This window comes from Malania oleifera, chromosome 2 (genome assembly GCF_029873635.1).
Source record: "Malania oleifera isolate guangnan ecotype guangnan chromosome 2, ASM2987363v1, whole genome shotgun sequence".
In the NCBI taxonomy this organism is placed as follows: Eukaryota; Viridiplantae; Streptophyta; class Magnoliopsida; order Santalales; family Ximeniaceae; genus Malania; species Malania oleifera.
This window is the reverse complement of record NC_080418.1, coordinates 111,250,310-111,263,276: the sequence shown is the minus strand read 5'-3', so window position 1 is coordinate 111,263,276 and position 12,967 is coordinate 111,250,310. Positions and strand designations below refer to the sequence as shown.

The window sequence follows — 12,967 nt, the reverse complement described above, 5'->3', positions numbered from 1 at the left end:
GCCAAGATTGATAATCTTGGGTTAGGGATCATGAGAACCGCTCTCCTTGCAACATTAGCTTTGACAACTAATCCTTTTACTTATCTAGTTGATAACAGCATTCATATGTCAAACTTCACTTTCTAGTATTGATCTTGCATATTTTCTGCAAAATTTCAATTTTATTCATGCTTTTCCAGGTTATTTGTTTCTCAAAAAAAAAAAAACCTTAAACCACCAACTCAACCCGATCCACCCATGTATCTAGCAGATCCAAACTGCATCCAATGTGGTTCCACTTTAGTTTAAGTTTTTCTCAAGCCTACCTAGTCAATTTGGTTGGAATATTGAGCTCAACTTGACCCACGAACAGCCTTACTTCTTGGTTCTATCCCAAGATCAATGTGACCATGTTTGACCAACACCACATGATTGGGAGAAAACAATAATGAATCTTTCTGAATCTATAGCAGTGGCCTAAAGCCTAAAGGCCACAATCAGCACCTTGAGAAAAGAACATAGGTTCATTATTTGAATCCTATTATGGCTGTGTTTGGCAGCATAGATTTTGAGACTTAAATTTGAACATTTGTAGAGTTGAACAAAATTCAATACAATTTTGTACAACATCTACCTTTTTGTACAATCCCCCACATGAATCTAAATTCAAGATTCAAATTCCGAACTCCCAAAGACAGAGTAAACGTGCAAATAAACCTTCGGGATTATCCTAAGGCCAACATGAATCGCTGAATAGCTGCATATATGCCATGGGGATCAGTACAAGTGCCAGTTTAGCTGATGGTAGTGTTTAACCAGCAATCCTAGTCCTTATGTGATTACATCACTAGCTGCCTTATGATTCAAGGTCATAAACATAGCCAAAAAAAGCAAAAGAAAAAAAAAAGGAAAAAAAAAACATTGCACATGTAAAAAATGACAGAAGCACCTACTACACCGTGTGAAAAGGGCACAAGTAAAAAGACGACGGAAGCACCAACTACACCATGTGAAAGGGACAACTTGAAGGGTGTCACAAAATCCAGCATACCCAACAAGCAATAGACCTGAATTTTAAAAAGGCTTTTCATGCATTCTGCATCAATATGTTAAGGTCATTGATCCATCGGAAAAAAATAAATCAATTGTGGATTGTACTCAAATAAATCAATTAGGGAAGGCATTCCTTCACCTAACTTCCCCCAGTAAATCGCGAAATAATTTTCATTTTGGACCAACCTTTGGAAGAAAGAAGGAGAAGAAAAAGAAGAAAATCTTGATCTAGTCTTCATCTGTCCTATAACAGAGATACTAATAAATCCATAAAGACATGTTCATTGGTATTTATCTGGCAGGCGGTATCTTGTCATGACAATCTTGTCAGCAAACATCCTTCCAGACTTTGGCATGACTTGCCAGCACAATGTCAAGTTGAACTCTTTGCCCTGGAGATTATTTCCCTGTAATTAATCAAAATGATCAAACCAAGTAGAAAATGGTCATATTCGGTAAAAAAAATATAACACCAAACTTACGATGAATAACCAAAATGAAAAAGTAGTGAGTTCTATGAAAGCTTAGCACCACATGGTTGTTAGTGTCAAACTTGCAATAGGAGGTAGTCAGCAAAAATGTAGGTCCATGATTACAGTGAAATATAGATGCAAACTGAGTTCCATGTGTCACACAGATACAAGGTGTCAAAAGAAAAAAGAGCCAATTCCGGTCAATCCTTGTTGTATCGCTAGCATTGGTTTAAGTTTGGAAGGTGGTGAACAGGTGGCAGACATTATCGTGTTGGCTCACCTGATCAGTGAAACGATACTTGTTCTTGATGTGGATTGAGAAGTCCGCATACTCCTTAGCAGGAATAATCCTATCCCATAGGGATATCTGTTTTGCAAAAACTGAACCAAGTAAATGTATTGATCATGGTTTTTTGAAATGGAGACCACAAACATGGACACAGCATATATGGCAAGCAAACTGTAATTAAAAAATTGTTAAAGTAGAAACCCATATTGTGCATAGAGGATTTTATGCTATGAGCTAGGACCCTGGGTTAAACTGCAAGACTTACCAGATAGTTTGCATTTGGACCACAATGGAACACAGGCACACATGGAGTTTAATTATGCTGTCTTCAACATTCCTTGGCACTAGATTCTTGTATGGTAGGTGTCCTGAACTTTAAAAAGTTCACAACATTTATATTTAACTCTTTATTGTTATGGGCTCTCAGGCTAAAGTTCACATATGTGAATGACACAAATCGATACCTTATGTCATATCTCTCATAGTTTATCAACACTTAAAAATAACTATCATAATTTACTGGAAAATTATAAAAAATAATGCAAACTTCTCTCGAACATGATAACCTATTGATATTAAAGTTACAGTAAGATAAATGACTTGCATACATAGTGATCTATCTTTAACTCATTGCAAATGCTTTGATCAAGCAATCAGCAAGAATTTACATTTCAATGCCAGTCTTATATGCCCTAAACTAGTCTACATAACCCAATTCCTCAATGTTTTAGATGTACTAACAACACAAATTTCACTGAAAACAATACCACTTTGTTCCATGGTTTGGATCATTAATTGATTACAAAGTTCCCTCACACTGCATGCGTTTGTTAAGGAGACTATAAATGACTAAGGCATTGAGTCCACTTCCCCACCCATCCCTCAGCACCACCACTACCACCCCCAAAAAAAATATTCGAGTCATTTATTCTATAAAAAAATTCTGTTAACATCAAATGATGTAAACAGCTGATATCTAGATTGGGCCTCATTGGTTAAATTCTTGTCAAATGTGCTATTTGTTCACGGATGAGAAAGCAAGACAATTATTAGTTGCCCCATGACCCTACATTGAAACAAACAGCATGGCATTGCTCCATATCAGGGAATCCCCATTTGTAAACCAAGTCAATCTATTTCTCATGTACAGCATGGACTACAAAAAATATAGCCATAATGTTACTTGAAAACAATTCTCAACCATGTCATTGATCGTTCTAATATTTCAGTCAAATCAGTAGATCTTGACTTGCACAACGAACATACATGTAATTTAAGCTACGTTGGCTCGAGGGCCTGAGGCTATATAATTGTGGCAAGAACTATGTATAACAGGTCAATGAGAAAGTAACACATATTTTCTGAGGTAAAAAAGTAAATAAAAACTAACACCACAATAAACATTAGAAAAATATTAATTTTAATTTCCTCAACGTCAAGCAAAACAAAAGTTCAGTCTCCCATGCACAGATCCAGAATAAGTACACATTGCCGCAAAAGATACGTGCATCAAATAGTACTAAAGCATACCTGATTAATTGAATTCTTTGGGGTTTCATATTCAGCTGCTACAAAGAGAAAAACCTGCAACACTAGAGCAACTGTGAGACGAAATATACATTTGTTGGAAACAACTAACTGACCAGACCAACCAAGGCAAGAAGTTCAAGGGGTAATGGACCTAATACAATGCGCTCAATGAAGAACCATTTTCCTGATGAGAGATCTCAAAATATCAATTGTCTGGCTCTAATGCTCCTTGAAAATCAAGAAATTATGGCTTCAAGAAAGAAAAATTGAAACCTAGGCCTAAGCTCAAAATCTGAAAGGTATTTTCTCAAAGGGGCAATGAATTAAGGCCTGGTCAAGGCATCCATTAGGCAGAAATGAGCAAGACACAGCAAAAGCATGGCATGAAAGACAGAAAAGGAGAAGTTGAGAACTTCTAACAACAAGCAGTTGAATATAAGAGACGCATCCGCATGTCGTACACCCATTTAGAGAACTCCATGAGATGTAGAAAGAATGTTAACAAAGAAGAAAAATGGGCTTATAGAGAGCTGCCTGCATTAGTGGCCATAGAATGCGAACACACTCATTTGAGATACATCAAGTATGACCAGTAGAATTCACATGCCTTTTCTAATGGCCCAAAACAATTGCCATATTACATTGCTGTAACTGTTGTAAGAAGTTGGCTTTAAGGATAGGGCTTAGGACGAGCACATTGGCGTATGCTAAATTTCACCCTCTTTCATGAGGGCCATGACTCCGGGGGCAAACATTCTAGAACACATTGAAGTTCTACTCAACAAAGGAGTTAAGTAGTTCAACTAAATTTATAGTTCCCCTTGAACTGCCACCAACATAGACAAGAGACCATGAGGCAAGGGATGAAAAATATACCTGCTTTGTGTTCCATGTAAATGTCGACTGTAAATTTGCTGAGACATTTAATTCCAGGCCCACCTGGATATACATATGACTTCAAAAACCTTTGGACAATAATTAGATTGTAACTCTTCAAGAGTATAAAAATGAATATATGTCATGAACATAATGAAAAAACAACGCAATAACAAGGCCAAAGTTCTAGCAACCTATAATCATCAAAATGACAAGATCTACTCGACTGAAGCTTTAAAACATCCTAATTTTATAATTTAAAAGTAAAACAATCTATTAAGTTGGTCGCATGCATATTTTTTAGAGTGAAGCCAATTCTTTTTCTCATTCTCTATTCATCCTCGTCATTGCCAGCATCATATTGCCAGCTAAAAATACAATGAAGGGGTTCTCATCCATGTGGGAAGATGATCTCATATTCCTAGGGCAACCAATAGTTGTGTCATTTGTATTTAAATGTTTAGTGACAATATTAATTGATAACTTCAGTCTTATTTGTGTTGAGAGGGGCATATGCCTCCTCTGTTATAGTCTTTCTTTTAAGTTTGTATTATTACATTTGCAACATCTAACCCATCCTGATATCTGCAATAGTCAGTCTATGCATAATTCAAGTTAAGTCGTTAACCATATTTGATGGATATTTTGTCTGCCAGGCTTGGGAAGTATACTTCTAGCTAGATTATCTGAAGCTGAATCATAGCAAAGAAGATGAAAACAGCAACATATCATAGCTATACCATACAATGTAGGGAGTTCCCCTTTATTTCATGTGTGGCAGCTCCTCTGGCTGAAATTATTGAACATGGGCTTCAGCTTTGGAGCCCTGGCTGTCCTGAGTTAAGTCAGTGATGAAGGACTACTAATACTAGCACTCACCCTATAACATGTACGCACGAGAACTCAAACAGGTGGATGGTCACTTTCCACTACAAATGACCTAATACCTTTCTCAGTTGCAGCTCATTCTTCCTACTAAGGATATACTCAAATTATTCTTCAGGATGATGGTCTAGCTGACCATAGTGTCCTCTGCCAAACATTTATCAAATTCCATGCCACCTGGATTGCTTTGTGAGAAGGTAATGAGAAAACCACCGTAATGATCTTAGTGGTATGGGTATTGCATTTATATAATATTTTGTACAATATGACAGCTAGATGATTTACAATAGAGTCAAACTATCCATCTATGCTATTGTCTATAATCAAGGGATTATGAAAGCTAGATGATTTACACCAGAATCAAACTATCCATCTATGCTATTGTATATAAACAACGGGCTGTCTAGAATCATGTGATATGATGAGATTGGCTAAATTATTGGAGATGTGATTTTTGGATCCTTTCATAACTGTAATACACCACCCCCACCCTGTGCGCGCGCGCAAGCCTAGCGACTGAGAATCTTGGATGTGTAGCTTGGATCACAAAAAAAATGAAGGTAGGTTTGCCAAGTCTCTTTGTGAAGACGTCTGCAACTTGGAGATTAGTAGGGACATAAAGAATTTGTAGGTCTTCGAAAGCCACCAGTTCTCTCACAAAAAAATAATCCAAATCAATGTGCTTAGAACGTTTGTGAGAAACCGGATTAACAACAAGAAAAATGGAGCTTTGATTATCACAAAGCATTACCGGAAAGGAGACCAAAGGCACATGAAGATCACGAAGGAGATGACGGAGCCATTTAACTTCAGCGGTTATGAGAGCCAATGCCCAATATTCTGATTCACAACTGGAGCGTCAGTTGCTTTTTAGAGCTTCAGGGCACAAGATTATCACCAAAGTAAACTCCATAGCAAGAGATTGATTGACGTGTGTCGGGACACCCAGTCCAATCGGCATTGGAATAAGCAAGGATTTCCCGAGAAGAAGATGGAGTAAAAATCAGTCCAAACCAAAGAGTTCCTTTAACGTAGCGAAGAATTTGCTTAATTGCTTGAAAATGAGAGACATATGGCTTATGCATGTACTGACTGACGGCATGATCGATGTCCGGGCGAGTGATAGTGAGATGTTGAAGAGCTCCAACAAGTGATCAGTAGAGAGAAGGATCATCAAAATCGGGACCAGTGGCTGATAGATGATGAGCAACCACCATTGGAGTGCTGACCGGTTTGGAATCGAGGAGCTGGGCACGCTGGAGTATTTCATGGGTGTACTTGGCTTGATTAAGAAAAAGCCTAGCAGAGATTCGGGCTCTTCAAAAGAATCATACATGGGATCTAGTTTTGAGACCACCCAATAAAAATGTTGTGGGCTCTAAATGGGCCTTTCGTATTAAATATTTATCCGATGGCACCGTGAACCGTCTCAAAGCTCATCTTGTTGCAAAGGGGTATACTCAACAACCGGGTCTTGATTTCCATGACACCTTCAGCCCTGCTGTGAAGGCTTCTACCGTTCGGGTTGTCCTCTCCTTGGCCATCCCTAATAATTGGCCTCTTCGTCAACTCGACATCAAGAATGCCTTTCTAAATGGGTTTTTGTAGGAAGAAGTCTATATGGACCAGCCACCCGGCTATTCCAAATATCCTACATATGTTTATTGCCTTTGCAGGGCTCTCTATGGACTCGAGCAAGCCCCACGTTCTTGGTTTCATCGGTTCAAGTCTTTTCTCTTGGTTATGGGCTTCACTTGTAGTAGTTCTGACTCATCTTTATTTATCCCCTTTATAGGTGCTGATTTAATTTATTTATTACTCTATGTTGATAATATTGTGGGCACTAGCAACAACTCGTCTCTCCTTGATGGTTTCATTGGCAAATTGACCCGTGAATTTGCTACCAAGGATCTCGGGACCTTGAACTATTTTTTGGGCCTAGAAGCCCAAAGGACCTTTGTTGGTTTTTTTCTCAGTCAAGTCAAGTATGCCTATGAAATACTCCAGCGTGCCTTGCTCCTCAATTCCAAATTGGTCAGCACTCTAATGGTGGTCGCTCATCATCTATCGGCTGCTAGTCCCGATTTTTACGATCCTTCTCTCTACTGATCACTTGTTGGAGCTCTTCAATATCTCACTATCACTCATCTAGACATCGCTCATGCCGTCAATCAGTACATGCATGAGCCATTTGTCTCTCATTTTCAAGCAATTAAGCGAATTCTTCGTTACGTTAAAGGAACTCTTCGGTTTGGACTGATTTTTACTCCATCTTCTTCTCGAGAGATCCTTGCTTATCCCGACGCCGATTGGGCTGGGTGTCCCGACACACATCGATCAATCTCTAGCTATGCAATTCACTTCGGTGATAATCTTGTGTCTTGGAACTCTAAAAAACAACCAATGGTATCTCGCTCCAGTTGTGAATCAAAATATCGAGCATTGGCTCTCACAGCCGCTGAAGTTAAATGGCTTCGTCATCTCCTTCGTGATCTTCATGTGCCTTTGGTCTCCTCTTTGGTAATGTTTTGTGAATCAAAGCTCCATTTTTCTTGTTAATCTGGTTTCTCACAAATGTTCTAAGCACATTGACTTAGATTATCATTTGCGAGAGAAATGGTACCTTCCGGAGACCTACAAATTTTTTTTATCCCTACTAATCTCCAAGTTGCAGACTTGTTCACAAAGAGCCTCGGCAAACCTACCTTCATTTTTTTGCGATCCAAGCTACGCGTCCAAGACTCTCAGTCGCTAGGTTTGTTGGGGGGGGGGGTATTATAGTTATGGAAGGATCCAAAAATCACGTCTCCAATAATTCTGTCAATCTCATCATATCACATGATTCTAGGCAATCCATTGTTTATATACAATAGCATAGATGGAGAGTTTGATTCTGGTGTAAATCATCTAGCTTTCATAATCCCTTGATTATAGACAATAGCATAGATGGATAGTTTGACTCTGTTGTAAATCATCTAGCTGTCATATTGTAAAGAATATTATATAAACGCAATACCCATACCACTAAGATCATTACGGTGGTTTTCTCATTACCTTGTCACTTTGGCTCAAAATGATATCACCAACAACAATTGCATTATACGGGTATGGAAAGATTATTCAGTCCGTCATTCTATTTCCATTTCAATTATCAACAATTTCCCCTCTATTTCTTCTCATTCAGCAATATTCTCTGTTCTTCCCCAATACACTTCCTGAGATACAGCACTCCCTTAAAAGCCATAATCACTTGATCTCATATCAGATAACTCGCAAATGCTGAATTATTCAAAAGCGAATCCCAAATTCATCCCTTTACTTCTCTACAACTTTCTGAGACACCAAAAATCCAAATGGTTTCGAACAAACGCAATGCATTAAAGACACAACCCTTGAGGAATAATGTTCGAAATTCAGAATATCTGCAAGATTAAATAAAGACCAAAAGAGAAAGAGGTTTCGAACATATATATGAACAATGAGCTACCTCATCGTCACCACTGCGGTGCTTCCGAAACCGACTGATTTTTAGCACCTACAACAATAATTTAAGCAATGTCTGAGGCATACACCCAGATGCCGATCGGCTTAGATCTTGGAGTGATAGAGAGAGACCTGAGCATGAGCTGAAGGAGAAGGAACGTGGAGATGGTCACAGAGAGAGGCCATTGCACATATTGCGCCCAGTGATAAGGCTGCTACCGTCAACAGATTGCCCATTCTGTTCCCATACGAATGCATTCTTCTTGCCTCTTCTCTCTCTTTCTCGGTCTCTCCTCTGTAGCGAGTTTCGTTATGCCATGAATCTTTGAATTGAATCAGAGGCAACTGAACTCTTTGATTTTTCCTATTATATAAATTTAAAAAATATAAATAGTGCCCAATAAATAAGCATCTTATGCATTTATTTCATCATTACTCTCTCCCTCTTTTTTTTTTTAGATATCGCTCCGGGTGTCCACGTCCGTCTAACGGTCCGCGACTAATCCTGTGCCCCGTGCCAGCCTGCCCCACAGCCCACGGAGAGGATAAATTTCAGGAGCCTGCCACAGGAATCGAACCCGGGAGGGGAGAAAGCCATGACCTCGTGAAAGGCACTCCCAAGATCCGTCCGGCCAACTGAGCCACGCCCTGGGGGCTCTCTCCCTCTTTTTTAAATCCATTATTGGTGGTATTTTCAAAAATCTTAATTTTAATTTTATTGACAAAATAAAGACTATTAGCCCGCTGCTATCTATACGTGAAAAAATTAATTTCATAACAAAATAATATTTTTAAAATGACTCCTATTTAATAAATTAAATTTAAAAAATTAGTTAACATAATATTTTAAAAATTAATTAAGCAACTCGAAGACCTAATTGATTCTCAAATTAATTGATCTATCTAATTCAATAGCTTTAAATCAACCAATTAACGTCATCATGTCAAAAAAATATTTTATTATTTTAAATTTTTTAAAAAAATATATGAAAAATAAAAATTACTAGTAAATCATAAAAATGTCCACTAATTATAATAATATAAGATATTTATTATATATAATTTTCAAAAAAGTTTAATGACTAAACGCATCATAAAACAAATAAAACATAGTTTAATATTTTTAAATTTAAATAACTTATCAAAATAGTGTTAAAAAAAGATAAAATAAATTTCAAAATTCATTTTTTTATAAATTAAAATTTAAAATGAGATGTTAGTTCTTTTGTGTGTAAAATATGAATGTTAAATGAATAAAGAAAACTCAAATTTTTATTAATTGATTGACCATTATTTGAGACAATTCACCTGAATTTGCCTAATTTTATTCAAGTTTTATGTTATTGAATATGGTATTCAACCAAACTAAAAAGAAAGCCACAAATTGACCAATTGTCTGATCCAAATTAATTTTTTTTAAATATATTTTATTTGTTAATGATATATTTAGTCATTTAATTTTCATAAAAAATGTATGTAGCAAATATTTCAAACAATATAATTATTTAAGTATTTTTTCTGAATTGTTTGTATTATTTATTTATTTTTCATAATTTTAAATTTTTTAAAATGATAATTTAATTATGTTGTCATCTTTTGTTAATCGATTGATCCAGTTTCTTCGGTGTATGTTCAATTCACTTATAAGTTTAATTTTTTTTAATTGATCAATTTTTCCAATTTAGTTTATTAAATTAATATCATTTTCTTAATTTATCTTATTAAAATTGAGTGGAAGGGTGTTATATTTTAGTTATGAGTTATACATGAGGTTAAAAATCAACAAAACAATAAAAGAAATAAAGAGTGTTATATTTTAGTTATGAGTTATTTTTGAAAACATTTATGTAGTTATAAGTATTTCGTATATGTTACTAATGGACGCCTTATGTTCTAAATATTTTTCTAAAATTTGTTACTTAAGCAATATTCAAATCTGAGTATTTTATACCAATAGAATTCACACGAAATGTTCATAATTTTTTTTTTTTGTTCTTTTTAAAAATTTTAAAATTAATTCCATATATCTCTAGTATTACTCTCCACTCTACTGTAGAGCAATATATTTCATTGGCAAAGTATGTAATATTTTTATATAGTATTATATATTTTGACCGGTTGTTAAATTTACATTCTTAATTTGTATACTCTTAACAGTTATACGAAATAAGATTAAGTTTAAACTTCATATATTTACTCATAGCAAATATGGCTCATTTAGATTAGAAGTTTTATTAAAAGAAAAGTAAAGTAAAATAGGAAAGAAACTCATTTTTCATTTTATTTTCTCTCCATATCAAATTTTATTAAAAATTTAAAAATTTTCTAATATAATTAAAATTTTAAAAAATAAATATTAATGATGTGTTAAATCAAAATGTTGTTATAATACTTTCCTTGAGAATCAAAGATAAAAAAAAGTTGACTCTTTCTTTTTCTTTTTCTTTTTTCTTAATATTTTTCAAATTCCAAACAACACTATAATTTATAAAGTAGACATAAAACCATTAAGTAAAATAAAACATAAAGCAACACAAAAAATAAATACCATAGTTTATGTAGTTCAACTTTGATGCCTATACATGACCTAGTTTTAAATGGATAGAATAAAAAGCCATCCAAATCATAATGACTCAAGAATTGAATTGTTACGTCAAATTAAAACTACAGTACTACACATAACTGCAACATGTCGACGCCTTAAAAGAGACAGGTAATTGTCATTTTATTTTATTTTTCTTTTCTTAAGAAAAAGGGTGAATACAGACATATATATAGAGTTTTTTCCCATTTTATTATTAAAAATATATAAAATATTAAATAATACTTTGATTGGGAAAAAATTTCCCAAAGTAATGCTTACGTAATCTCGTAGCTTGATGCTGCGAGATTTAAAGTGATCGACGCTGGAAACACGACGTGTGGCAAGGGGAATAGCCAATGGGAAGTTAACATGTGGCGCATAAAGGGAGAAAATCTCGCAGCTTGGAGCTGCGAGATTTTAACAGGACTGGATGCTGCCGGCAAGGATGGTGAGCGACGACGGCGGCAAGGGGTGTTGGCGACGGTGGCGGCGAGGACTAGTTCTGCTTCAAGAGGTGTTGCAGGGAGGCTGGGCGAGTGGAGCAGAGAGCGGCAGCGGTAGCGGCGGCTACTGTTGCTGCGAGTTGCCGAGAGGTTGAGGCTGGGCTCGGCGATGAGGTGGCCGAAGTGGTGAGGTTGAAGTTGCCGGGGACGGAGAAGACGTCGTTGACGCCGATTTCGACGAGGTGGCGGCCAAGGGTGGCATCGGAGGACGCAACGACGGAGGTTGAGGCCGGGCTCGGCGATGAGGTGGCCGAAGAGGGTGAGGTTGAAGTTGCCGGGGACGGAGAAGACGTCGTTGACGCCGATTTCGACGAGGTGGCGGCCGAGGGTGGCATCGGAGGACGCAACGACGGAGGGCGACGGAGGACGCAACGACCGACGGTGGGATTGCAGGCGTCCAGCGCGCAGATCTTCACGGCTCACCCTAAATCTCGCAGCTCCGAGCTGCGAGATTTGCATCCTGCCACGTGTCAGCCCTCCAGTGGCTACTTTCTTTAAATCTCGCAGCTTAGAGCTGCGAGATTTGGTCTTCTACTTGCCACGCGTCATCTTCTTAGTGGCCATCAATTTAAATCTCGCAGCTTGATTACGTAAGCATTAGTTTGGGAATTTTTTTCCCATTCAGAGTATTATTTAATATTTTATTTATCGATAATAATAAAATGGGAAAAAACTCCATATATATATATATATATATAGAGAGAGAGAGAGAGAGAGAGAGAGAGAGAGAGAGTTAGGGCTTTGAAATCTCAATATCATAATAAAGTTCTAACTTATCAAAAATATAAATAAAATAATAACAATTCTAACCAAAGAACCAATGTTTCCACTGCGCACTCTGATTATTGTTATACTTATGGTATTTGAAAAATAATTGATCATGATGGGGTGAGACACCTTAGCATAAATTACTGTCAGTATGAGACAACATGAGTTTTAATGTATCATAACACATTCATTTAATAATTAATTTAACAGAGAAATTATGAAAATTGTACTCATAACTATATATATATATATATATATATGTATATATATCTACTTAGACACAAGTATTATCTTATTATTATAATATTATTTTATTTATTTATTTAGTTTAATATAATAATAATTATTTTTTTTAAGATTATTACACTAATTTCATATAAAAATTTTTGGGATCATTACATTCTCCCCTCCTTATAAAAATTTCGTTCTCAAAATTTGTTAAACACAACTCCGAATAAAATTTTTCGTGGACCGAACGAATTTAATTTAAACTCGTGAACAAGATCCCCCCCCCACAGCGCTTACTCCAACTGTCTCTCACACC

General features: G+C 36.3%; 1 protein-coding gene across 2 annotated transcripts; it reads right to left on the bottom strand.

Moving 5' to 3' along the window:
• Nucleotides 1-1,051: 1,051 nt before the first annotated feature.
• On the bottom strand, nucleotides 1,052-9,209 carry LOC131149438 (signal peptidase complex subunit 3A-like). 2 transcript variants are annotated; one of them, XM_058099881.1, is made up of 6 exons: nucleotides 8,701-9,209; nucleotides 8,573-8,620; nucleotides 4,201-4,263; nucleotides 3,325-3,378; nucleotides 1,786-1,872; nucleotides 1,052-1,439 (listed from the first exon to the last, which is right to left on the bottom strand). In XM_058099881.1, the coding sequence occupies exons 1-6, from the start codon at nucleotides 8,824-8,826 to the stop codon at nucleotides 1,314-1,316; spliced, it is 504 nt and encodes a 167-aa protein (XP_057955864.1). In that variant the 5' UTR covers nucleotides 8,827-9,209; the 3' UTR covers nucleotides 1,052-1,313. The 2 variants fall into 2 exon arrangements, with proteins under 2 accessions (XP_057955864.1, XP_057955865.1); XM_058099882.1 differs by lacking the exon at nucleotides 8,573-8,620 and having other exon boundaries at nucleotides 8,701-8,928.
• Between the last annotated feature and the right edge of the window lie 3,758 nt (nucleotides 9,210-12,967).

What these genes read in the sequence shown, in the direction of transcription:
- LOC131149438 (XM_058099881.1), bottom strand. Translation starts at nt 8,826, where the DNA reads ATGCATTCGTATGGGAACAGAATGGGCAATCTGTTGACGGTAGCAGCC. An exon ending in CAAAGAATTCAATTAATCAG is followed by an intron (nt 1,873 to 3,324) that starts GTATGCTTTAGT and finishes TTTGCAAAACAG; the next exon opens with ATATCCCTATGGGATAGGAT. An exon ending in AGTATCGTTTCACTGATCAG is followed by an intron (nt 1,440 to 1,785) that starts GTGAGCCAACAC and finishes GATTAATTACAG; the next exon opens with GGAAATAATCTCCAGGGCAA.